We start from the raw sequence: 27,212 nt of genomic DNA on the forward strand, positions 1-27,212 counted from the left end.
GGTGTGGGTGCAGGTTTTCATTCCAACCAAGACGTCACACCTGAGTCTATTGAAAGCCGAGATTAACTGATTAAACAGGTGGAATCAGGTGCGGTTCCTGCTTGGTTGGAATGAAAACCTGCACCCACACCGGCCCTTTCCGAATAAGATCGGACACTCCTGGTCTAACACATAGGCAGCACAAATAAATAAAGAATTTCACCATTCTTAGGTTAGACATGTTTATTATTGTCGCTGCAGCTGCCATAGCTGCAAGTCGACAACGAAGCAAAGTTTATACAATACTCTTATTTTATTACATAATCTTCAAATGAAAATGTCTATTGAACATCTAGAAGGTATTTGTTCGTATCCAGTTTTTGTTTTTAAGACCCACAAAATGTTCACATATATTTTAAAAGAACGTTCAATTAAATAGATAAATAACTTTAAGCAAATAATATTGCACTTTATTATTAAACAAGCAAACAAAAAAAATGTTAATGTCATCAAAACACAAACATAACTCATAAAAGGTTTAGTGCGTGGTGTACAAATACGACTCACTCCTTTCTGAAGACCGTATTTGAACGCTCTTGTTTTTTTTCTTTTTTTTCTTTTTTCAAGAGTGTTTAGCAAACAAACCTGCCTAACATGTTGGTCTGGATATAAAAATCACACACAGCTATTTAGCATAATTGCAAACGTATCATTGAGAAAGTGCATCTGCAAGTAAAACTCATATATATGGAGCACAAAGAGTGCTAAACTACAATCTGAACAACAACAACAACAACAACACTGAATCAGCTGGTAGTGAAAAGCAAAACTGGATTCAGACCAACAGGCAAACACTGAGATTAATGTACCTACAGTAGGATCTCTGGGATATGATGAAGTAGACTGTGGGCAGTGGTACCTCAGTGGTTAAAGGCTCTGGGTTACTGATCAGAAGGTCAGGAGTTCAAGCCCCAGCACTGCTAAGCTACCACTGTTGGGCCCTTCAGCAAGGCCCTTAACCCTCAACTGCTCAGTTGTATAAATGAGATAAATGGAAGTCACTCTGGATAAGGGTGTCTGCCAAATGCCATAAATGTAGTCTGTAGTGTAGAAGCTAGAAGAGTACAGGCAGTCTTGACTGTCCTGGTGGTTGCTGAAGGGCTGCAGTAAGGTCATGAGCAGATCAGGGAAGAGGATTCTTCATTAGGCCTGCTGAGACCAAAGGAACCGATCGCACCTCTCCAGCATGGTCTGGATCAGAGCTCTGAGGAGAGTGTAAAATGTTCACAAGTAAGAATAATGAAGTAAGAATGAAAGAAAAACAAGGCATTTGAGATGAGCGGGGCTGCTCCAGAACGTAAGGTTTGTGTTTTAGTGTGAGGTGAGATTCAGGGAAAAGGAGTTATCAGGCCCCTCTTGAGTAAACTAAAATGATGTAAATAAAACATGATTCCTTTTTTTAATGCTTATACTGTATGTGCAATTACAGTTCGATGTACAGACCTCTGATGCAATATCATTACTGACACATAAAATGGTATAATGCTGGACTTGGGAGCTGGTATTGTATTGTTATACATAAAAACTCAGTATAATCGCATTTACACTCGTGTCCAGGGGTGGCGCTGATAAGCCCAGGGATTGTGTACCACACACAGGCCAGTCCTTCATATTTTAGGGCCAAAAGGTGGCGGTAGAGAACCAGTACTCTTTTCTGGGACTTTCTTTCTTCCTGTTTATCATCGACCAGAGTAACTATTCCATAAATATTATCCTAGCTGTTCGAGTCATGTTTTTTTTTTGTATTTGACTTCTTGAATTACATCTTAATTAGCAATAAATTCTGGAAAATTATAAAGCAAAAAAACTCCAAAACACCAAAACTCTTCCATGGTCTCTCCTTCTGGATGCAAGATAAATAGACAATACGATGTTAGAATATCATGCACTGACTCAGCAATTTATTGCCTAGCCTCGCCTTTTTTTTTTAAACATAAGTAGATTATGTTGGTACACACACGAATCTCTTGTTCTGCATGCAGATGTTCTCAGCTGCAAGCCATAACTGATGACATTTCCAGTAATCGAATGAAGAGGGCAGTGAAGTCCACTGTGAATGCATGTGATCCTGATTCAGCGTAGTCAGAGCTGGGTGATCTAAATGTTTATTTATTTATTTTTTTTAAGAACAAGCAATTTAATTCAGGATTCGAGATTAAGTATTTTCCAAGCACGCTTTTCTGGAACGCAAGATGAACTTGTTCAGCCTGTGAACACTAAATCAAAACACTAAACAGCCTATTGAATATTAATATCTGGACTCCCTGAGGTAATCACGAGGTTAAACGAGACCATTGTCTCCTCACCTCTGCCTCTTCTCTGCCACTCTCAGGATCTCACACACCAGTGTAGCGTGAGTGTTCAGCTCCGAGTTCAGCCCACACTCCTGCAGCGCTGCTAGGGCCCGGTCCGGCCCTACAATCCGCGCCAGGCACAGTATCAACTTCTCCACACTGATCCGGCTGCTCCAATCCGCCGAACCGTTGATCAGGTCAACGGGCCCATCATCGTTGCCTTTACCATTAGTGTTATCCACACAGCTATCGGCACTGGTGCCGTTAATTGTATTAGGTGTGGAGGGACAGGCGGTAGGGTCAGAAGGAAGAAGTGAAATGGTTGTTGAAGGGCTCGTGGAGTTCCTCTGTTGACAAAGCTGAATCAGGAACATCCACTCTTCCATGGTCTGTGGAACGATACCTATAGAGAACCAGACACACAATCAACATTTCAAACAGGAGGACATGTAGGAAATATATAGAGAGAAGACATTTTGTTTTTCCTGACTTTAAAATCCTCCCAAACACATCTAGACGGTATGTGTGCAAATTGCATCTCAGCAACATCACATGCTTCACATTTGCTAATTGGGAACATGTTGGCACAAGGTTGTTTAGGTTCACTGTTTAACAAATGTACTTTAATATTCTTTTAATACCATTAGGCAAGTTGGAATATTTGTTCAGTTGCCAACCAAGAAAAGTAGGTTAAGGTTTTTGGGGGATGGAGAACACCCTCCGTCAATTCTATGGTCTTATTTATCAGGGCCTAAATAACAACTGTGTGGTCCTCACCAACTTCTATAAACAAAATAACCTCAAGTGACAACATAAATACACAAAAGATTTCGATCTGTAGTCATTTTTCCCCCAAAAAAACTAAAGCAACATTCGGGAACCAGGTGGGGGGACAAAATACACCCTATAATTCAATAAGAAGAAGAACCAGCTTTAGCAAAAATAACTCGAAGGAAACGTTATCTGTAGGAGTTTATCGGTCTCTCACATCGTTTTGGCCTACTCTTCTTTAGAACATTGCTTCAGTTCATTGACGTTTGAGGGCATTTGTTTATGCAAAGCTCTCTCAAGATCCCACAACAGCATCTCAATGGAGTTGAGGTCTGGACTTGGCCATTCCAACGCCTTGATTTATTCCTTCTTTAGCCATTCAGATGTCGATTTGCTGGTGTGCTTGAGGTCATTGTTCGGTTGCGTGACCCAATTTCGGCCCAGCTTAAGCTGCTGGACAGGTGGGCTCATATTTGTCTCAAGAATTTTCTGGTATAAAGTGGAGTTTATTGTTGCGTCAATGACTGTAGGTTTCCTAGAACCTGTGTCTGCAAAACAAGCCCAAATCTTCACCCCTCCATCACCCTGCTTGACAGTTGGTATGAAGTGTTTGTGCTGATACACTGTGTTTGGTTTTCACCAAATATGGCACTGAGCATGATGACCAAACATCTCCACCTTGGTTTCATCAGTCTGAAGGATATTGCTCCAGCAGTTTTGTGGTTTGTTCAGATGCAATTTCGTGGTCATGCTGCCGTATTCGTTTTGGAGCGAAAGGGCATGTTCATAACCAACCTTCAGTGAAAGCCATACTTGTTCAGTCTTTTTCCTGATACAGGGGTCTGTAGGTCACATGACGTAGCTCTTGGGTTTGCCTTTATATCTCTGAGCATTAAATGGTCTGACCTTGAACTGAATGTGCCGGGGCACGCACTCCCGAGAAGATTTGCAACTGTCTTGAAGGCTGTCCGTTTTTAAACAATCCTTCTCACTGTAGAATGGTGACGTTCGAATTGTTTGGAGATGGCCTTATAACCCTTCTCAGATTAATGAGCAGCAACAATAGCTTCTCTGAGGTCATGGCTGATGTCATTTCTTCTTGGCATGAAGTCGACACACACCTGAGTGCTCCAGAACACCAAAAGTGTTCACACTGCCAAATGTTCTGCTTTTATAGAGGTAGTCGCACTTCTTGTGCATTTCATTAGTAACACCTGGTTGCTAATTACTCTTGTGATGAATGTGGAAGTAGGAAGGGTGCACTTATTTTTTCCCTCACCTGTTTTTTGAATGTCGGTTTACGTTTTGGGGGAAAAAAATGACTACATATTGAAATCCGTTGTGTTTTGCGTTGTCAGCTGAGGTTATTTGTTTGTTTATAGAAGTTAGTGAGGACCACACGATTTGGTATTTAGGCCCTGATGAATAAAACCATAGAACTGAAGGAGGGTAACTGGACGAGTTACTCACATGAGCTGAATCTTTTTATCATCAATATGAACATGTTGAGATTTGATATCACCTAGAGGGGGCACTGTCCTTAAACAGTGATGGGTTTAATTCACACGTTATACTAAAGTATAGCTAAATGTAACATCTTTGCAAGTGAAACTATCATGAATATATGTCTAGGAACAGGCTCAATGGTCTTATACAGTACATGCTATATAATAATGTCATCATGAGAAACTAGCCAACTAGTAGTCTTATGGTTCAGAAGTATCGCAGATCTTTACCACTGGGTTCCTCCAGTAGACTCATATCATCTAATCTGCAGATGGCAGAGAAAGCCTCAGTGCGCTGGTGCAGCTCTTTGCACAGGTAGAGATAGCCTGTCCAGTAACTGTGAGAAAAAACGCACTGATGTTAACCACCACAGCTCCTCCATCATAAACAATTATACTTACTTAAATCCTCAACACACCCCACAGAAATAACATTTCCTTGTAACATTTGCAGTAAAAAAAAAAAAAAGTATACTTTCATAAACACCGTTTTTCTTTAGTAGTTCGGAATTAATTCCATCTTTCTTTGCGAGAAATACACTGACCCATGAAGTCTGCATGACTCCATCATCTTCTGTTTGGAGTCTAAGTCGGCAGGCAGGCGGATCAGCAAGGACAGCAGGCGTCCATAACCCCAGCAGAAGAAGTGAGAGTGCCACCTGAGACAACAAGACAAGTCTTTTACACTGTAGTCAATGTTTAGTGGTATCGTAGAAATATGTGCAAAGCAGTGCTGTGTATTCTCTGCACTCTGCACAGTTACATTTCTATAAGAACACTGGAAATGATTCGCTAAACAGCTTCAAGTTTGGTGTTGCATAGAGAAACACACAAAGAATATTTGTACTTTGGTTGTCCATCAGCTGTCATCGTATCATCTTTCCGTGGTGCATCATGGATGAGAGCTAGGTCCAACCAAACTTGTCGTAGCGTCTCAGGCTGAAGCAGTGACCCTAAGAAAGAGAGTCTGGAGACACAGAGAGAGAGAGAGAGAGAGAGAGAGAGAGAGAGAGAGAGAGAGATATCAAGTTTGGCTTTTGTTCTTGTTCCTACTGCCCCACTATACAGTAGGAGAAAAGCAGTACGCCAAAAGAGTAGCAAGTCCGAATTCTCAGTATTCATAAACCAGGAGGTGAGAAATACCCGTACAACCTACTGCTTCTGCTGAGATTCTGCAGTATGGAATCAGTGGACACTGCGCTATCCCGTAATGCGTCGGGACCGGCACGGAAGAGCCGTCCCAATAAAAAATGGCGGAACGCAGCTTGTCGGCTCATTTGAAGTTGTAGGTTACATGACAATGCCAACATGGCGGATGTAGTATATCCGGATTGTATTCATACTACACACGTATACCGATCAGTATGTACTGTATCAATGGCCGAGCAGTAGGTACTGAATCGAATGCAGTAGGTACTGTCACAGTATGCGATCCCGGAAGCAGCATCCATCAATCCATCCATCCATCCACTCATCCATCTACAGTATGTCATATGTTTGAAGTGTAGTAATCCTTTTGTGTTCAAGGATTTACTCTGTATCCATAAAATATTTATTTTCAGCTCTGCAAAACAGGTAGCTTTGTAAATTTCTAGCTGCTATTATAGTTAATTATCAAGAATGGAAAAAGTATAATCTAAGAGCAATATTGGTATATTTATATTATACCAGCATTAGGACACTATTACTGTATATACCCCCAAAGTACATAGTAATCGCATCAAGAATACCTTTGTTCTTCAGCTTGGGACTGAACCAGGTTGTCTAGGTATGGCAAAAAGTGACTGGGTTGGACCATGGCTTTGATGTCAGAGGGTAGGATTGTAGGATAGAACTGGGGGTATGCCCGAACGGCCATCTCCCCATGCTTCTCATACAGTCTACAACAAAAAGGAAAGAGAATCAGCACCAACATGACCAGCTAATTAACAAAAATACCCTGCTGCTTAAAATAAATAAATAAAAAGAAACACAGATTTACAAAATAGAGCAATATCCTGTGGAAATACTGAGCACTCTTATATAAGGTGAATATAGAGACCGTGTGTGTGTGTGTGTGTGTGTGTGTGTATACAGCTGACCTGTAAAGGTGTGTGAGGAGCACTGGAGCGTTCCAGGGCTGCAGCTCTCTCAGACTGCGCAGTGACTTCAGTAAATCTCCTTTCTGAATGACTTCCACCACCTTACTGGCCTGGGTAAACTCTGCGAACACACGCGCGTAGCTCAGATGAATTAGCAGGACGGCCTACAGATCGTATAAGTGTGTCGCTATAATGTCAAATGTTAGTTTTGTTCTCTAAAACTACTTCTATTCAAACAGATAATATAAGGTAATAAAGGCAATACTGGACTTTTATTCTTACTGGACTGGATTATTATTATTATTATTATTATTATTATTATTATTTTTAAACAAAAGTTTCTAGAACCTTAAAAAATGACCACATTGCAGTACTTCTGGCTGTGCAGTTAGCACTGGGAATGTGTTAAAGGAGAGGAAGTGTTAAAGAACGGATATTCATTTAACCGCAGTGAGAGGGAGAGAAAAAGCCTATTTAAGCATGGAGGAACCATGTATCACTTTCCACTGCACTTAAAGTTCTTCCTGTCAGTGGTAATACATTTCTGAGAGTGGTAGACAAGACGGAGAGAAATAACGAACAGAAATGTACTGAATGTCAGAAAGCTAGAACTACTTTTTCAAATTACTCTCATCAAATTAAAAAAAAATCTCATATGATCACAGTTTAATGTAATAATCATAAAATCCATAAATACATTTCCATGTTGTAAATGTAAATTTCCATGAAACCCGGCCAAAAGTATGTGGACACCTGATATCACAGCCATATCTAGTTCTTCACCAAACTGTTGCCACAAAGCTGGAAGCACACAATTGTGTAGGATGTATGTGTGTTTACTGTAGAATTAAAATTTCCCTCCACTGGAACTAAGAGGCCCAGACTTGTTCCAGCATGACAATGCCCCTGTGCACAAAATGATCTCCATGAAGACATGGTTTGCCAAGGATGGGGTGGAAGAACTTGACTGAGCTCTGACCTCAACCCCACTGAACACCTTTGGGATGAACTGGAACGCTGACTGCACCCCAGACCTCCTCGTCCAGCATCAGTGCCTGACCTCACCAATGGTGACTCCAAAATCTAGTGGAAAGCCTTCCCAGAAGAGTGGAGGTTATTGTAACAGCAAAAGGGGACGGTGTAAAGAAGCATTGCAGAGTGTTTGAGACGTGCCACAAGTGGAGTAAAATGGGGTCAATCTGCAGACTAGAGCCGCAACAACTAATCGCTAAAATCGATTGTAAATGAATCTCATTATCGATTAGTTGGTCTGCATGCGGCACGGGGTGCGTTTACTTATTACATTACTTCTGTTCCAAAAACATGCTTCGGAGAGTAAATACTAAAGTTGCATCCCAAATGACGTATTATACACTTACACTATGCACTGTGTACTCTACCGTCTAGTGTATGAATTTTAGAAAGGTAAGATCATCTCCAACGGAACACTAGCGGATTTTTTTACTAACGGGAAATATAAACGGCTTCCTAGTCTACGGCGCATGACATCAAACGCACTTAATACGACGCTGCTAGCTTTGGCAGATACCTGGAGACACCGACAATAACTTTCTTCAGTTACTGTTTATGTCACCGTTACCTTTTATAAAAAGTAATGCATAAATACTATTATAAGTATTTATGCGTTATTGTTTATGGATGCACAAAAAGCACAGAATTAAACTACAGTCCTAAATGAATAATATATATTCTGGTGTGTGTGTGTATCGGATTCTTTTCAGTCGTGTAACACTCAGTTTGTGGATTTTATTTTTAATAAATGAAAAAAATTGGTACGGAAAGTTTGCCCTCCATCCGATTAATCGAAAAATAGCCGACCAACTAATCGATTATGAAACTAATCGTTAGTTGCAGCCCTAGTGCAGACTCAATGTTCCTTGAAGTTGAAGTGGAGTGACGAGAGCCACTTTTTAAGTGTTTTACTTAAGTGTTTTCAAGTTTTACTGGAGATGTACTGGACGTAACTAGGGCCCGAGCACTCATGGTGCGAGGACCCTATTGCATCTGCTCCGTCTATTAGTATTCTTTCACGTTTTTTTTCTTAAATGAATCGCATTTTTGAGGGCTTAAACCTGGGGTGTCCAATCTTATCCGCAAAGGGCCGGTCTTACTTTAACGATCTCCTCCAAGAGATTATCTAAAGAAAACCTACTGACAACAGGAAATGACATGTTTTACATCGTGATACACTCCTCTCCTTACAACACAGAAGTGCTAAAATAATGTAATGGCGTTCCCCTGGCAGAGCTGCCCCAACGTGCACCAGGGTGCGATGGCCTGTTCAACAATGCTTGCAGCTTTAATTGGAAATGTATTACTGTCGAAGGCCCACGGCATTCAAATCTGCCCACGGCATTTTCATCCCGTTACACAATATACACCTTGCACAAAACGACAATGCTGCTCTCCGCATTAACATACTGCTAGACGCTGCTTTTCTTTTTCATAGATTCTCACGGACCTCATGTTGATAACGTAACAAATAACCGAATAGTGATTGCGTTTTTCTTATAACGGGGCCTGAAAAGGGTAACTGGATATTCGAATACTCAATCACTTATTATTAATCACTCAATTTAATCACTTACTATTCACATGGCTTTACATTTAAACTGAGTGCTCAGGTATTGAGCTCATAAAATGGTGGGCCATGAGTGAATTAGTTTTTCTTTTTAAATTCCAGTTACTGTAAAATGATGTAGAATCCGAAAACAGGAGTGTATTGAATAATGTACTACCAACAAGACCTCTTACTCTTGTGCTGGTTAAAGTGGGAGTGTACTGAAAGTGACGACTGGGGGAAAAAAAAAAAAAAACACTCACCTAGCATACAAGCAACGTAGGTATTTAGGACATCTGGTTGCTCCCTGAACCTCAAAGTGCACATCTTCCTCACTCTCTCCTTATCCAGCAGGAAAAAGAACCTCCGCAGAAACACGCAAACCCTCTCCAGCTCTCCGTCACCTGCTCCACCTGGGCAGCCCAAGTCCAAGTAGAGGCACGCGAGTTGAGAGAGGTCATCCAGGAGGTCTAAAGGCAGGGTGTACGCCACTGGAGCTACAATGGCTACTGAAGATTCTGCAAACACAGCAGTGGAGCTGAGAGTACTGTCTGTAAGGCTTTCTTCCTCTACAAGGTTTGAGGTGTGCTCCGATTCTGTCTGGCATCCTACTCCACGGTCAGCTGAACAGGGCTGTCTGTCTGGGTCAGCGTCTTCCATTTCCAAGCTCTTCTTCTTCTCCTCCTCCTCCTTGATCTCCCCATTGTCCCTCTCTCTGCTTGTAGGGTTCTCTGGACCCAAGACCCTTTCTAGAATAGGGACCCACTCTAGGAACACCTCGGTCAAGTACCTGGTATCCAAGAGAACGACAGGGTCCTGGATCTGTAAGCTACATGGTGAAACAAAGAAAGAAAGAACGCTCTAGTTGCACTGATTTCAGCACATGCAGTAGGTTTCCAAATCAGAATTTTAGATAATTACACCCATTTGTTTTTTTGTTTTTTTTAAACTCACAATAATTGAAAATTGTGCATATAAAGTGTCACAATATTTAGGTTGGCTAACAAAGTGCCAAGACAACTTACACACTCCGTACTATATCTGATCATCACTCACGTGGCTTTCTCCGTTGCCGCCCTTAGCTCGTGTAACTCCTTCTCGGCTTTCTCAACAGTCTCCCTGAGAAAATGAAATGAGAGCATGAAAGACAGAGATAAAAATATCATCTATTAAACTTACTATAAAATTAAAAATAAATAAATAAGCCTTACTCATTGTCTAATTCTTCTGTACATGAAGTCAGTGAGGGTGTGACCTCTCCCTGTCCACCTTCCCTATGGTCCGGTCGGGGCCAGAGGTCAGAGTTCATCTGCAGATTGTTGATTTTTTCCGTCGTCTTCTTCACAAAGCTTGAAACACTTATAACAGCCACAAGAGCACACAGACACAGATATGCAGACTTAACACACAGAAGTGAGAGTGTATTATCGTTAAATAAATACGAGATAAATCATGGAAGGAATGCCATGAAGCTATAGACACGATGATCATTACTGTTCTAAAGTAAGATTACACGTATTTCACTGATAAGAGGACAGACTGTATGGTTAAACAAACATACCGTTCGCGGCAGATATGCGAAATGAAAGAACGACACTACACTACAGGGGAAGGCTATTTTTAAAACTAGCCGCCCTATCGAAAGGGGAAGTTAGACTAGGGGGAAAAAGTCTGGTACCGGCCAGGTGCACATGAATCAGTGAGTTTTGTGTTCTTCGTTTAGTTTCGCTTCCCCTTTAGCTATGCGACGTAAGCTGATCTTTCCTATATGCAAGTGTACGCGTTTTCCTTTTTGATTCAGTGTGTCACTATACGAGCGCACCCTGTCCCGCCTTGTGCCCGATGCTCCCTGGGATAGGCTCCAGGTTTCCCGCGACCCTGAGAAGGATAAGCGGTATAGAAGATGGATGGATGGATGGACTATACGAGCGCACCAGATTTTCACCTATCCTATGGTGTGAGAGTGTGTTTGTGTGGACACAATTTATACAGCACCATCACATCAGTTTTTATGTGCATCAGTGTGGGGGATTAATATGGCTGTACGCACCTGGCCTCCCAGCATTCTAGTGTAAAAAAAAAACAAAAAAAACCAAACAAACAAAAAAAACCAACAATGCAGCAGTTTTTTTTTTTTGAGTTTGACTCAGAGAGGATACCTGTCTTTAACAGCCTGCAGTGCGATGAGTGGTGGTTTTGGACGGAATGAGAGTGGGAGGTGGAACTGCAGGCAGAGATCGGATTTGTCCCCCTCTGCACGCACACATGACTGGGGGTCTGAAGAACAGGATGTCGAGGAATAGAAAATGAAGAAGGAGAATATGGGATGAGGGGCAGACAGAATAGGAAGAGTATGTGGGTGAACAAATGAGAAGCACGGACGTAAGGAATTGATTACGGTGTTTGGACCAAAAGACGAGAATAAATATCGAGAAGGCAGGAGAGACACAGAAAAGGGAGGAGTAGAAGGAATGCACAGAGAGAAGAAAACAAAAGCATGAAGAAAATTAGAAATTAAGAAAACGGTATGGCACAAAAGCCATAACATTGATATGAACCTAAAAGAACATTAGTATGGGATTTTGCATTCGATTCTGATCTTATATCCTTCCCCCCCCCCCACTAATGCCACTGCTGGTGTTTGTTCACACACAGCTTCAAGATAACATCAATGGAAGGTTACGCAAGGTTTACTGCTGGCTTGAGAACATGTTTTACAAGTCAAATCAAACATCGTTTTTAAATAGTACAAAGACGCAGGCAATGACTATGTGCAAGACAACAGGTTTCAGGTTTTGATGACTTTTAGCTGTTTATTTAGAACATACAGCAAATTCAGTGCAACAAAGCCGTCAGTCATTTTGTTAAAATTGCCAGAAAGAAAAATACTGACTTTCTTAGATTATTTATATCTGTAATTATTTTATCATCATCATCATCTTCAACAATCTTCTAATAATATTGAAATCCCCCTGCAGTGATCGTGTCTATTTAATCACATGTCATAAATCAGTAGTTCTCAGCTCCAGTCCTGCGGATCCACTGCCCTGCTTTAACTTTTTGTCCTGATCCAGCTGAATCAGAGCAGGCACACTGCTAAAATAAACAACAAATTGACCTTTAAGCCTCTTTCACTTTCATTTTATTTCACATGTTCTTACCGTTCACTCACAGTTTTGATATACTGTACAAAGTGCAAACCTACGATGCATCTCATTTACTCAGTTGTAAACAAGCCGGTGTCAAAATTTCTCAATCAATCAATCAGACACTGTACTCCTTATAGGGTCCTTGACCCTGCCTTGCATTTATCAGACCACAGTCAGGCGGAACCTACATAGAGAGATTATCTTCTATGATTTTTGTCAGTGTCTGATCTTTGGTTGCCCTCTTACCAGGCTCCACCTGCTCCTCCTCCTGACCAAAGCTAAACTCCTTCATCCTTTCCTCCTCCAGCATTGACTGGCTAAGGAGGGAGCTGGTGTCCTCGTCTGACTGGCTGCCTCTACGGCTGATGACGCGGTAGATGCCGCAGTCCAGCACACTGAAGCTTTCCTAATGGGGGGAAAACAATGTATTCGAGTATAAACATTGCATTCAAGTGTAAACGATTCCGTCAACATGACTGATTACGAATACCTGACATTCGTACACTGCCTTCCTTCACTGCAAAAAAAAGACATCTTACTAAGTTAAAATATCTTGAATAGAGTCAAATCGATCTAGTATTTCCTTTTATAAGAATAAAAGAAATCAAATATATATATATATAAGATTATTAAACCTATTTCTTGACTTTTTTTTTGTAAACTATTTTAAACCTTTAAATAGTCTTGTTCTACTGGCAGATACTTTTGTATCATTCTAAGTATTTATTTCTAGTAAGAAGCAAAATGGTCTGCCAATAGATTAGGGGCGTGTCTTGATCAGCTCCGTAGCTCCATAGGTCGTGAATCAGTATATCATGTACGTGAGTTCGGGTACAGTTAAAGACCCTGGCTCGCTACACGTTGAGAGACTGATGATTCAATTTCCGGCGACATGACTACGTACTCGTGCTGTAAAACGTCACCGAAAATGAAAACGTTTTATACGTCATATAAATTTGCTCGCTTAGTCATGTGCGTTTCTGTCACGTACTTCGAGCAGGATCATACACTAGCTAGTGGATTAAAGAATAAATAAACATCATTAAACACTTAAAAGTCGTTCGATTCAAACAAACCGTATATAGAACGGCAAAATAAGTTAAAAATCGCTAGCGTAAGTAATCATGAGAGCTACAACAACGATAACAAGCTATGTACATTTTTTTTTCGAGCTGAAAGGCTTCAGAAAACTGTAAGGGAACGTGGATGCTCCCTGGATTTTGTACTGCATTGTGGGATTTTGTATATGGAGTGAACGTTCTTGTGCACTGGAAGGATTTTGCGATTGAGACATAAAAAGGCCGACTCTCTGATCACTGCCCTGACTAATGAACTAGGAAGCTGACTGAGCCATACCCTACATAAACGTGACTATATTCCAGATATTTATACTTGCCAAGATGTCCTTTTTTTTTTTTGCAGCATCCCTTGCGAAGTAAAAATTTGCAAGCTGTGAACGCTAAAAACCCCCCAAAACAAACTAAATGTAAGAATTTTCAAACATGATCCATTAGGAGGCCAGCAGGATCAAAAAAAAGAAAAAACCAGACGCTAATAAAATCCTTTGCGTGACAATATGTAAAATAATAATGACAATATTTCACTTATCCAGTAGAACCTGCAGTAATGAAAAAGCGCACAGTCTTCTCAACTATAAATATACAATAATATCAGGGAGATGTTAGAGAGTGGTTTGGTTCTACATTTCCTACACACTCAAACATACACTCACATGAGAGGAGAAGCTGCTTCTGCGACTGCTACAGGCAGAGTCAAAAGGCTCCATCTTGCTGATTACTGCCTCCAGCTGACCAATCAGCTCCTCCTGGGAGGTAGAGTTCAGCTGGGCCTTGAGATGTTCGAGGCGATCAATAGGGATGGTCTTTCTTGCCTATGGGAGAAAGATGTAAATAAAAAAAGAGCGACAGAGAGACAGAAGGAGAGAGAATGACGTGTGCAAGAACAAATTTCTAGTACCTGAGAGTAACGAACAGCTTATCCTGATTCGTGTGTTAAGAGTGTGTGCATGAGTAAAAGTGACTACAAACACGTGTGTGTGTGTATGTACCCTGCATGTTACTATAGCGTGCTGGAACATGCAACAGACAGTAGCAGCCAGTGTCCAGCTCTCTCGCTTCATCAGTCTCTCCACACAGCGTTCAACAGGCATCAACAGCAGGTGAGACAGATGCCCATCACCATGGAGACAAAACAGCTCATTGCGAAACACTGCCACGTCTACAATATCTGGGCAAGGTGGGCAAAATTGAGAAGATGGGTTTCCAGGCAGTAACAGTACATTTTAATCACTTCTATGAAAATACAAACGACTGCATTTAATAAACATATATAATAGAGACAGAGAGAGAGGGGAAAGAATTCAAAAGCATCTGGGTTTAAGAGAAATCAGTTTCTCAAAACGATAAAAAGCCTGGCAATTGGAAAATTAAATTGAATTCAAACCTAACTAAATCCGCGAGACGACACTGGGACTTTCAAAGTAGTTTTGTAGTAGGGTGAACGTAGCGGTTCAATAACAAACTGAGTGCAGTTAAGTTTATACCATATTAGGGCTTTTCACACTGCGCTTAAGCCCGGGTTATCGTCGTTCGAAACCCCGCTTTTAACCCCGGGTAGAGGAACGTTTCACGTTTGCAATTTAGAAGCGGGGTTAGCACCTCTTTTGACCCGGAGTTATGAAACCCTGCTCCGAAGCAGCAAGTTAGAAGCCCTTTTGAGTAACTGCAGTATGTGGTGGCGGGGGCGTGGCCTAGCGTCAGTTGTGGACAGACAGAAGGCAGGTCGAGCCGACAGGTAACGCGTAAAGATTCTCATCTGTGTCTTGTTAGCCCGAGGTTACTTACGTGTGTCTGTTTGTGGCCTCCCGTAACAAGCCAGAGAGAGAAATTTTCGTGTGTGTGTGTGTGTGTGTGTGTATGTGTGCACAGTAAAATAAAATTGTTGAAAAGCAAAAGTAAAAAAAATAAATAAAAAAAGTTAAGTAAAATAAAGAGCCTCGTTTGAGTCATCGCAAGCCTGCCTCTCATTTCCTCCGAACCAAAATTAAATTGTTACACGGTGTTTGGGGGGGGGGGGGGATTATTTCTTGCCTTCGTGCGTCTCAGGAGGACGGCCAAGAAGGATTTATATGACGACGTTTCTTTTTAATGAAACGAATGCGTGAGACAAGACCGGTCGCGAGCGGTATTTATCCAGTCATGGTTGTCGACAGTACAAATATGCAAATAAGAACGATGCACCCCAGGGTTTAGGGATGTACAGTGTGAAACATCAGATTATGAAAAGCCCTATTTTGTATATCGTACTTTACTGTCATGCATCTTACCTTTTATTTTGGTCCACAGCAAAACCTGCCCACTGTGAGGTGTAAAGATATAAATGGCAGAGTCCGTCCATGTCAGGAGGTTATGATCACTGAAACACACGGTTATATAAATGAAACAACAATTGCAAATTTTTATTTATCCTATAGAACTATCAAACTGTAATCTTAGTCAAATTGTAGTACCCCCACCCCCCCCACCCCAATCCCCACAAAACACTTGCTTGTCCTGCGATCTTGCACAAGTTACCTGAGGTGAAGTAGCCGTGGAAACGTGAGGGACTGAGGAATCCTCTGACCTGGGTTATAATGTGGCTCAATCCTAAAAATGTCAAATGCAACTTTTGTTTTTTTTTAATGTATCATCTACTTATCGATTTAAGCATTCAATCAAAAATAATCAACAGTGCTGTGAAAAAGAATTGCCCCTCTCCTGCCCCTCTTCTTCTATTTTTAATTGGTCAAACTTGATTGTTTCAGATCTTCAAACAAAATTTAACAGAAGACAAAGACAACCTGAGTAAACATAAAAATACAGTTTGAAATGATCATTTCATTTAATGAAGGAAAAAATAAATAAATAAATAAACGTTATCCAACATTAACTGGCCCTGTGTGAAAAAGTAACTGCCCCCTTTTTAGTCAACCCAATTTTAATTAGACTATATACACACCCAGGCTTGATTACTCCCAGCTCTGCTGAATCTAAAGATCACTTCAATAAAACCTTTCCAGCAATGTGAACTGGGCTAAAAGGTCTCAACATGCAGCATGCTATTGCTGTGATCAAAAGAAATTCCAGAAGAGATAAAAATAAATAAATAAACAAATAAATGTTGAGATATTGAGATATCTGGAAAGGGTTAGAAAGCCATTTCTAAGGTGCTGGGACTCCAGTGAACTACAACGTGAGCCATTATCTCCAAATGGAGAAAACTTGGAACAGTGGAGAATGTTCCCAGAAGTGGCCGGCTTACCAAAACTCCTCGAGGATTTTTTTTTTCCCGGGGGAGTCAGAAAAGGACCCAGATAAACATCAAAGTAACTAAAAGCCTCGCTCAACACAGATAAGGCGATAAGTTCTTAATTCCACTATTGGAAAGAGACCCTATGCAAAAAAACTGACATCCACTGGAGATCTACAAGGCAAAAACAACTGCTAATAAAGGAGGAACACAAAGGCTCATCTCTGAAAACACTTTGATGACCCCTAAGTCTTTTGGGATAATGGTCTGTGGACTGATGAGTCAAAAGTGGAACGTTACATCTGGTGTAAAGCTAATACTATACTCCACAATAGGAACATCATACCAACAGTCAGACATGGTGATGGTAGTGTGGTGGTAGTGTGGGGATGCTTTGCTGCTTCGGGGCCTGGGTGACTTCCCGTCATCGATGCAACCATGAAGCTCAAACTCCGTCTGGTTATGCAGCGAGACAACGATGAGAAGCACATGTGAAAGTCCACCTCTGAATGGCTCAGAAGAAACAAAATAAAGGTTTAGGAGTGGCCTCATCAAAGTCCTGACTTCAACCCCATTGAGATGCTGTGGCAGGACCTTAAACGGGCAGTTCATGCTCAAAAGCCCTCCAACGTGGCTGAATAAACGAGCAGGCCAAAATTCCTCCACAGCGATGCGAAAGACTGATCTCCAGTTATAGGAAGCATCTGAGATGAGAACTAGTTTATTTATTTTAGCAAAGGCAATTTGGTGTTGCACAAACTTTTTCCTGCAATAAATGACATTTAAAAACTGTCTTATCCTCATGTTCTCCTTGTCTTATCTTACATTTTGTATGAGGATCTGAAACCAGATAGTGGAGGAAATCAGGAGGGGGCAAAAACATGTACTGTACATGCCACATGCTGGTTTTTTGTTTGTTTTTTTAACTCAGCAAACAGAATTACAGACACTCTCTGAACCACATACTTGTAAGAGATGAGAGGCAGAGCAGGGCAGGCAAGCAACTGCTTAAACTGATGGGTGCTGAGCACCTCTCCGCTGAAGTTGGCCTCCCAAATGCGTGAGCCCGGCCGAGCACAGTACACGAGATGGGCAGTGCCTGCGCCTGGTGTCCTCGATCCGGTCTGATGCTGCGGCAAAAAACAAGCTCCGTACTCTCCGTCACGCTCCTTGTTCCCCACTCGCCAGAACTTCTCCCTGTCGGTGTCACAGAGGTAGCAGCGGCTAAGAGAAGAGACCAGCAGATGACCCTCCAGGTATCCCAACTGCACCACGCGAGAGTCAACTGTCGTGATGGTCTGAACCGGGAAGATCACAAATGCCGAACCCTGCACAAAGTACGCACACAGAGTAATTTTTTTTTTTTTTTACACCTGCTAAAGATATGAGAATAAGTCTATATTTTTCACCCGTTAGAGCAGTCTTAACATTAAAAAAAAAAGATTCCGGTATGAATCTTAAGCCTGCACAGTTGCCCTCTACCATACCTTGCCGAGTTTGGAGGTACCAGCACGCACAAAGGACACTTTCCCTGCTGCGTCTCCTATAAACACTCGTAAGGCTGCTGTGTCCCAGCACAGAGCTGTTATGGCCTGGCCACGGTGCTCCCATGATACACAGGCCCGCTCAGGACGCCCTCGCCGCTCTACCTGCAGCTCCCAAATCACTACAAGACCCTCACTTAGAAAGAGAGAGAGAGACAGACAGACAGACACACACACACACACACACTTAATAAAAGCACTTAATCAAGCATGTGCATATTCACAATCGTCTGTAAAAGGCAGGGTATGTTGGAGTACCTTGTTGCTACAGCAATAAAGTCTTCATCATGAGGGCAACATGCTATATGTGTGAGTGAACCCTCCTGAGGAAAAGAAGCATATTCTATTACTTCTCATAGGGCCATAAATATAAATATGTGCATACTGAACATCTCAGGGAGCATCTGACAAACAGAAACCTTGTGGGAGAGGATAAGTCTCTGTTTCCATCCGTCTCTCTGGATGAGGTGCAGGCCTCCTGCTGAGGTGCCAAGAGCAAGCCATTTCCGTGATACTGCAAGGCATGTGCACTACACACACACACACGACAAATTATAAACTTAACTTTGCGTCTAATCAATGTATGTGACTTAGCAGACTACAGTATAACTCGATAAAATCCTTATCAAGATATATGCTTAACAAACATTTTCAGTCAACATGATAAACAAACAAACAAATAAGGGCTGTAGATTTGGCCTAAGATAGACTTTCGCTCTTGAGGGGTTAACTTGGGGGGATGGGGGGGCACATGATATACAGTAGGCATTAAACCAGATGCTTATATAAGTTTTTATATCCTTTTCCTGTACAGGTTATCCTAGACAGAGTCGTGGGGAGCCTGGAGCCTATCACAGGGGACTCCGGGCATGAGGAGGGGGAGCCGACCCATTGCAGGGCACAATCACATACACATTCATACACTACGGACACTTTGGACATGCCAATCAGCCTACCACGCATGTCTTTGGACTGGGGGAGGAAACCGGAGTGTCTGGAGGAAACCCCCAAAGCACAGGGAGAATATGCAAACGCCGCACACACAGGGCAGCGGTGGGAATCAAACACCCCCACAACCCTGGAGTTTGAGGCAAATGTGCCCCCACATATACATACACACACACACACACACACACACACACACATATATATATATACATACATATACATATACATATATACACACACACACACACACACATATATATATATATATATATATATATATATATATATATATATATATATATATATATATATAAAATTAATAAATAATTAATTGTGTAAAATTCTCTTTTCCATTACATTATACTTCATATAAATCTAACAAATAGTATCACAAATGATTGATTATACTCATTGTACTCTAGTAAAATGCAACCAAAATCACATACATGTCAATAATCATATCATTTCAAAGCTATATTTAAAAAACAAAACAAAACAAAACAAAAAACAACAACTGTAATTCTCAATATGAATCTCTCATTTTTTACAAATCTTTGTTTGGCCTCAGCCAGCTGGCTAGTTTATTGTTTTAGAGTAATAAGAGACTGGGAAGAATTAAAAACTTCTCGCCAGGCTCCCGAGTGGTGCGACAGAAAAGTTTGCCCCATCATTGGGAGATTAGGAATTCGAATCCAGACGATGCTACGGCCATCCGGGAGCAAACGGAGCAAAATGTCCCAGTCTCTGGGTAGGAGGGATAGCGTTACTCTCTCTCCCCTGTCAATCAGAGCAACACTAACCAATCTCTGGTGTCTGTGATTTCATGTATGAGGGCAGAAAGTGTTTTTTTTTTTTTTTTTTTTTTTTTTTTAAATGCTCGTTATTTATTTATTTATTTATTTATCATTTTAATTGGCCCACACTTTCAGGATTAGTGAATTTGCAGAATAAACATTCACATGCAAGCAAAATCACTTGAGGTGAATGACAAATCAGCAAGTAAAGGAAGTTAATATTTTATTATTTTTTATTTTTTTGCATACTTCTTCCTCTTCCATTCAAGTAAACAGGCTTATTCACCGGCCGGATTCTACTCATGTGCCGTATAACTGCTGCTTTAGGTCCTGAAATGAACCCCAGCCAGAATAGTGCTACTAAGCTGCGTCCCTTATTCCTTAAGAAGTGTTAAAGCAGTTTTCTCTGCAACTGTAATTCACCTCGCTAAGGGATTCCAAATATCAAAACCCATCTTTCATATCTATATACCGTATAAGTCCTGGTTTTTAGGTCACAGTATAAGCTACTTTCTTTATTGCTTCACAGAAAGGGTACACTGAACCGTGTGTGGAAGGTGCCAGGGAATTTTGGTCACAAATAAAAAAAGAAGAAGAAGAAAAAAGAAAAAAAAGAAAACAGTGCGAGGCTTAACACCAGTTAAAGCTTACTGGAAGAAAGTTGATAGATTTTGTGTCAGCTGAGAGATGAGAGAAAATGAGTGAGGTGCCTGTGTTACCTTGAGTCTCCCCGAGTCGAGGCGCAGGGCAGAAATTAAAGGGTCAAAACTGTCAAACTCAGTCAAGACATGAGTGAACAACTCGGGCACCACAGGAATCATCCTGATGAGCTCTGGGGATTAAAGAATGAGAGGTATTACATTATATTTACACTTAATATTGGTAGAAAAAAACAAAAAAACTTAATAAAACTGAAGTTTCCGGTGTATCAGAAGAGGCCTGCCTTTAGTTTTCGCACTGCATGTTCACTTTGAGCTGCTCGCTGTCATATCAGGTAGATAAACTGAAACGGACCAGAACTTACTGTACAGTTGAGGTCATAAGTTTACATACGACTTGCAGAATCTGCAAAATGTTAATAATTTAAAATATATAATAATAATAATAATAATAATAAAGATGGATCATAATAATTGCATTTTGTTGTTTATTTAGTTCTGTCCTGAATAATCTATTCACATAACAGATGTTTACATAAAGTCCACATAGACACAATAATAACTGAATTTACACAAATTACCCCGTTCAAAAGTTTACACACCCTTGATTCTTACTCCTGTGTGTCGTTACCTGGATGATCAGCGACTGTGTTTATGTTTTGTGAGAGTTCTTCATGAGTCCCTTGTTTGTCCTGAGCAGTTAAACCGCCCACTGTTCTTCAGAAAAATCCTCCAGGTCCTGCACATTCTTTACTTTTCCAGCCTCTTCTGCATATTTGACCCCTTTCCAACAGCGGCTATATGATGTTCAGATCCGTCTTTTCACACTGAGGACGACTGAAGGACTCGTACACGACTATTACAAAAGGTGCAAACGTTCACTGATGCTCAAGAAGACAACACGATACATGAAGATCCAGGGAGGGGGGTGTAAACTTTAAAACAGGATGATCAGTGTAAATTATTATTCTATTTAAAGATCTTTTTTTTTTCTTCATTTAGTACTGCCCTCCAGAAGCTACATAAGATATATACATGTTTGCCAGAAGACAATAACAATTTACACCTCAACTGAATTTGACACTTTTAACAAAAGATGATACACTTCATACACTTAAGTGAATTACACAACAGTGTTACAATTTCACGGTTAGTCGTGGTATGTGATCGGATGGTTACCTCACCGTTGACTTTTTCATAATACCAACTTGAATGTGTTCTTCGTTACAGCCTACCCATCTGACCAGATCAAACTCCTTACTCCAGTTGTTCTCATCCTTTCCATGTCTGTCTGCGACTCACCAAACATTTCACAACCCCGTCCCCCTATACTCACAGTCCAGCAGCTTCGGCTTTCTCCGCACGGGGAATGTCGACTGTGCTGATCTTTGTCTGTGTAACTACCTCCTGCTGTAAACACGTTACCCTGCTGCTACCTCTGCTGCCACTCCTAGTATGTTCGTAACTTTATCATACACGACGGCTATCAAACACACAACAGACGAACATGGAATAACTTTCCATAATTAAATAAAACAACTAGCAAATTTTTTTTTTAGCTAGTGAGAATTTTCCCCCCGCTCAACACATGGCCTTTCCTCATACACTCTGTGTGTGTGTGCCTCAGCTTATAACAACTATGTGACAACTATCGCATCTGGTCTGAAGGTGTGCAGTATTTCTGTATAACAGCACGGCTCGGACAGTTAAGCTTAAGCTTAATATTAATGCTCAAGTTGTAATACGCTATGGCCTCTGCCATTTAGTAACAGCTCGAACACAGGGACTTGTATGGATGACACTCCACATAATCTAATCTAAGACTAATAATAAATTGTTGGGTTTTTTTTAAAACACGTTAAAATAAAACGTTTAATCATTGACATAGCGAGTTTTTTTTATTTTGTTAGGCGATGATATTTAACGTGTATACCAGGAGTCTCACGTGTCAGCACTTCATAACAGGAATTTTTGCTTTGCAAAAAAGAGTTTACACTTCGTGGTTGCTCAGTAAAATGCCGAGCTGAAATTTTTTGAGGTTTGTGAGAGAGAGATTGAGAGAGAGATGACGGTGAGAGAAAGAAAGATAGTTTATCGTGTAAGCGATAACAGGAACTCGCTTATCTCGTGGACGTTTTTACAGCATTATCTCCAACTCGAAGCTGTTAAAAAGCATGACATATTGCACGTTAATAAATCAGACATCATGATCATTGACAAATCGCCGCGGTATACGAGGAATAACAGGCCGTACAGGATTTTGCCAAAGTTTTTTTTGTGTGTGATCGTTGTGGCTTTTTAAATAAAAATCGATGATGAAGTTTGCGGAGTTTTTTTGTGGAAAACTACTCGAACTGGAGAAACTGCAGTCGCACGAAATTGTTTTGCACGCTCTTTCACAGTGACGTTTGTCTGAAAACGGGACTTTTTAGCTGTACTCATGTTTGACGCACGAAAATCGAAGGGGGCTTCGGTCGATGATGTCACGTGACGTTTCTCGGCCCCAAAACTGTCAAAAATCTGCGGTAATTTATAATTTTTTTTTAAAATTGCAAGCTCCTCCGGATATTTGCTTGATCTTGCGTTCATTTCTGCGATCGTAAAATCACGACGTTCCTGTAAAAGACTGGAATAAAACACACTCCAGACTGCGCGGTTATACGAGAACAGTCCGCTTCAGGGAATCCGCACCACATCACCTCAGCCTGGACTATTTTCATATAACCGCACAGTCTGTTACAGTGTTATTCCTTACATACAAGAAATATTTGGTGTCACCTCCATCATTGTGTATGTGTTTGTTTATTTATTTATTTATTTATTTTTAATGCTTGTTTAATAACTAAAAATATTTTTCAGACTTGGTTATCACACTTGTAAAATGTTCAAACCCTAACACTCCATTTTAACACTCTCTTGACCAGTCTATGACGTCGCCGGAAGCCACGCCCTCTCGTCCACTACCTAGTGCACTACACAGAAACTTTTTGAAGACACGTCCGAATACAGCATACTGTACTGAAGAAGATTTACAAAAACACACACACACACGGTGTACTTGTACATGTTAGTATATAAGAGACTGACACAAAATAAGACAGTGTTGTAAACAATAAAAACAAACACGCACAGTCAACGCACAAAAAAGGGGGAGAAAATGTAACACATTCCGACACTGAGTCGCAGGAAGACCCGTTACAAACTTACAAAAAGGTCCAAACACCGCAGAGGACACATTTACAGCAGGATAATACACTGTAACACCTGCATGGCGTTAGAGACAGCACCAGAGGTTAATGTGTATAATAAGTCTATAAGTGGAGTCATTTCCAACAGCATGACTGAGCATCACGAGACCAGAGTGAAAGCAAGCAGCTAATTCAGCTAGGCTACTTACAGACTACACACACACACACACACACACACACTCTCTCTCTCTCTTTAAAATTTATATTATTATATTATATCACATTCCCCCCCCCCAGGTTGTATGTTTAAACCGCAATGAAGTTACCTGATTAATAAACTCTAAAGTGAAGTAACTTTCTTTCTCACTCTCTCTCTCTCTTTCAACTGTCACAACATTACTTTAATTACTTGCTCAATTAATTACACAGAAAGCAGTTCCTACCTTTTTAGCACAGGATAAAGATGATCTTAACTCATATCCGAGACTTGTTTGGGGAATTCCGACAGTGCTGTGCACTCAATATTTACCAATTTCACATTTACACAAAAATCCCCTTCAGTTACAACTCCCTCATTTGTTTATTTATTTAATTCTTTATTTATTTATTTTCCTGTTCCCCTTCGGTATTCCTGAAAGTCCCGCCCTCTTGAGATATGATTGGCTAGTTATACATCATTTAGAAGCCAGGGACCAATCATAGCGCAGGAGGCTTTTTTTAAAGCAGAAAAGGCGGTGGGGAACAGAAGCACTAGATCAGCCGGCACTACTTCCGAGTAGTGATAGTGATGTATGAAAGCGCACTATGTGCAGCAGGACTCACTGGAAAAATCAAACTAAAGCACTCATGTCGTGCTACATTGATGAAATATGTAGTAAAATGTAGTGTGTACAAATCTACTGCTTGGACACTGATACTTAAAAATAAGATAGTTACAATAGTAATAATAATAAAATATGTATATATATTTCTAGAGCCTCTACAGGCGGAAAAACAAAGCTGGGAGTGATACGGTCCATTATGCACCTTTGCTTGGTTTGTATTGATTGCTACATGAGATGCTCCAGAGACTAAGCCTAGTGTAGCATCACAAAGATAAGCTCAAATAACATTTCTTTTCTTTCACACCAACCCTAAGCATCAATTACTGAGCTGCCATGACCGCCCACTGATCACATTATAAGGTTTAAAGGAAATAAAAATCATGCAAAATACTTACTTCCTAAATTATGACATTATAGCTGGATAGGTGATCATATAGCAGCTCTCTGTTAATGCAATTTTAATGAGTATTGATCAGGCTGTATTGACCGTGTGCTATTTTGCAGGAAAAACCTGCACAGTCACCGAGATAGTATATCATCTCTGATTTAATTATGTTTTAGGTAGCAGGGTCGTCCTCATCATAGCTGGACTTCACCATTTTGAATTTACAGGCAAGTTGAGATGCTTCGCTGAAGTTGGTGGACCACATCATTATTTCTTCTCCATTTACATAACATGGGACACCACAAAGACCCATGTTTTGCCTCAGAGTATGTATTTGTAGTGACCGCCGGAATATGTGGAGAGCTATACCAAACATAAAAAGGTGATTAAAATAAAAAAATAAAATTAAATTTAAAAAAAAAAAAAAAAACCCAGAACACATATATAGTAATAATATAGTAATATACAGGGTGTCCCAAAAGTCTCCATACATAGGGAAAATTAAGACTTTTTAGCAAAATGTCTTCCAAAATTTTTAATTTTTCAGATAATCTTTAAGAACGCCTTTGAGAAAAGAAGAACGTATTGAAATCATTCTCATGGCTGGATCAGGAAGCTGTCGCAAGGTTGCGATGGACTTTAACAGGAAACACGGCGAACACATCACACATGACAATGCTGCCAAACTTATTAACAAATTCAAAAAGACTGGAAGGTTTCCAGTTTCTCCCCCGGTAGAAAGACGTGCATTGTAGGCTGATTGGGATTTCCAAATTGTCTGTGGCGTGTGAATGTGTGTGTGATTTTGCCGTGTGATGGCTGGCCTCCCATCCAAAGTGTCCCCTTCCTTGTGCCCAGAGTTTCCTGGGATAGGCTCCAGGTCCCCCGTGGCCCTGTGTAAGATAATAGATGGATAGATAGATGGAAGTTTTGCGAACCAACCGAGAAGTGGACGTTCACAAACACCCACTGATGAAGGCACAACTGACGTGGTGCTGGAAAGCATACTGTAGTCCCGTACGTATGGAGCCTTTTGGGATTTTACCCTGTACTCTAATAGTCTGTTTACAGCCTTAGGATCTGTCAGATTTGTCTAAAAACAGGACATGAGGAATAACTTTAATCATAATCCACTCGAACCCAATTCATCATGGACTCCATAATCATGTCTTGACTTGTCTTTCCTCTGGTCTGGGGGATCAGATGGCCAGTATCCAGTCTAAATATCACCTTAGGGCAATGCAGTAAGATCAAAAAGGAACGCTATGAAGGCTCCCCGTCGTTGAAAGCTTCAAGATCAATTGATATAGACCCAACATCCTCATGCTCCTCTGGGCTAAATGGAGTGCGCTGTCAAACAGCATGAGCGTCTAAACTGTATGGTCTCAGATCCTGAATCATGAATACCTGTCACAACGTGATCAATTTGCTTACAATCTTGTTGTGCTTACTAGTCATCTTCGGATGTAGACACATGCCATGAGCGAGCTGGCTGCAGGACTGAAGCCAGATTTGATTCTGAAACAGGGTCTAAATGTGCAAGGCAAGTGCCCTGTATCAACACACGGATTGTCAGACAGTGAGCATAGGGGATGTACGAGTCAGACACCATGGCCTTAAGATGGTCGTTTCTGAGGCAGTGAGCACATAGCTGATGCCCATTTTAGACACAGGTTGCAGTGTTGCCTATAGTGTAGGGTTAACTAGGGGGAAGAGAAGAGAAACAAGTGGTTGGTTGTGTGGAAGAAAAATTGACTATAACTCCAGAGCTGTGGATTAGCGAATTTAGCAGACAACAATGCGTGGTATGGTGACCAGACAACCATCCATCCATTTTCTGTACCGCTTATCCTTCACGGAGTCGTGGGGAGCCTGGAGCCTATCTCGGGGGACACAGGGCACAAGGCAGGGGACACCTTGGATGGGGTGCCAACCCAATGCAGAGCACAGTCACACTCTACAGACAATTTGGAAATGCCAATCAGCCTACAATGCATGCCTTTGTACTGGGGGAGGAAACTGGAGTACCCAGAGGAAACCCCTGAAGCACAGGGAGTCTGCATGGGTTTCCTGCCGGTTCTCTGGTTTCCTCAAATTTCTCCAAAACATACCGGTAGGTGTACTGACAAAGGGGTGTGTGTG

The 27,212-nt window shown here is 41.0% G+C and overlaps 1 protein-coding gene across 4 annotated transcripts; it reads right to left on the reverse strand.

Moving 5' to 3' along the window:
- Positions 1–214: 214 nt before the first annotated feature.
- hps5 (HPS5 biogenesis of lysosomal organelles complex 2 subunit 2) lies at positions 215–26,180 on the reverse strand. 4 transcript variants are annotated; one of them, XM_053641208.1, is made up of 25 exons: positions 24,305–26,180; positions 21,853–22,156; positions 21,305–21,529; positions 20,958–21,017; positions 20,734–20,846; positions 18,692–18,802; positions 18,531–18,595; positions 18,216–18,408; positions 17,695–18,056; positions 16,014–16,085; positions 15,767–15,855; positions 14,489–14,667; positions 14,153–14,311; positions 12,667–12,826; positions 11,431–11,548; positions 10,483–10,629; positions 10,328–10,390; positions 9,535–10,100; positions 6,691–6,811; positions 6,340–6,489; positions 5,457–5,576; positions 5,155–5,268; positions 4,841–4,947; positions 2,346–2,736; positions 215–1,243 (listed from the first exon to the last, which is right to left on the reverse strand). In XM_053641208.1, the coding sequence occupies exons 5-25, from the start codon at positions 20,833–20,835 to the stop codon at positions 1,183–1,185; spliced, it is 3,450 nt and encodes a 1,149-aa protein (XP_053497183.1). In that variant the 5' UTR covers positions 20,836–20,846; positions 20,958–21,017; positions 21,305–21,529; positions 21,853–22,156; positions 24,305–26,180; the 3' UTR covers positions 215–1,182. The 4 variants fall into 4 exon arrangements, with proteins under 4 accessions (XP_053497183.1, XP_053497184.1, XP_053497181.1 ...); XM_053641209.1 differs by lacking the exons at positions 20,958–21,017; positions 21,305–21,529 and having other exon boundaries at positions 21,858–22,156; XM_053641206.1 differs by lacking the exon at positions 20,958–21,017 and having other exon boundaries at positions 21,305–22,156.
- Positions 26,181–27,212: the final 1,032 nt, after the last annotated feature.

Source organism: Ictalurus furcatus, chromosome 14 (assembly GCF_023375685.1).
Source record: "Ictalurus furcatus strain D&B chromosome 14, Billie_1.0, whole genome shotgun sequence".
In the NCBI taxonomy this organism is placed as follows: Eukaryota; Metazoa; Chordata; class Actinopteri; order Siluriformes; family Ictaluridae; genus Ictalurus; species Ictalurus furcatus.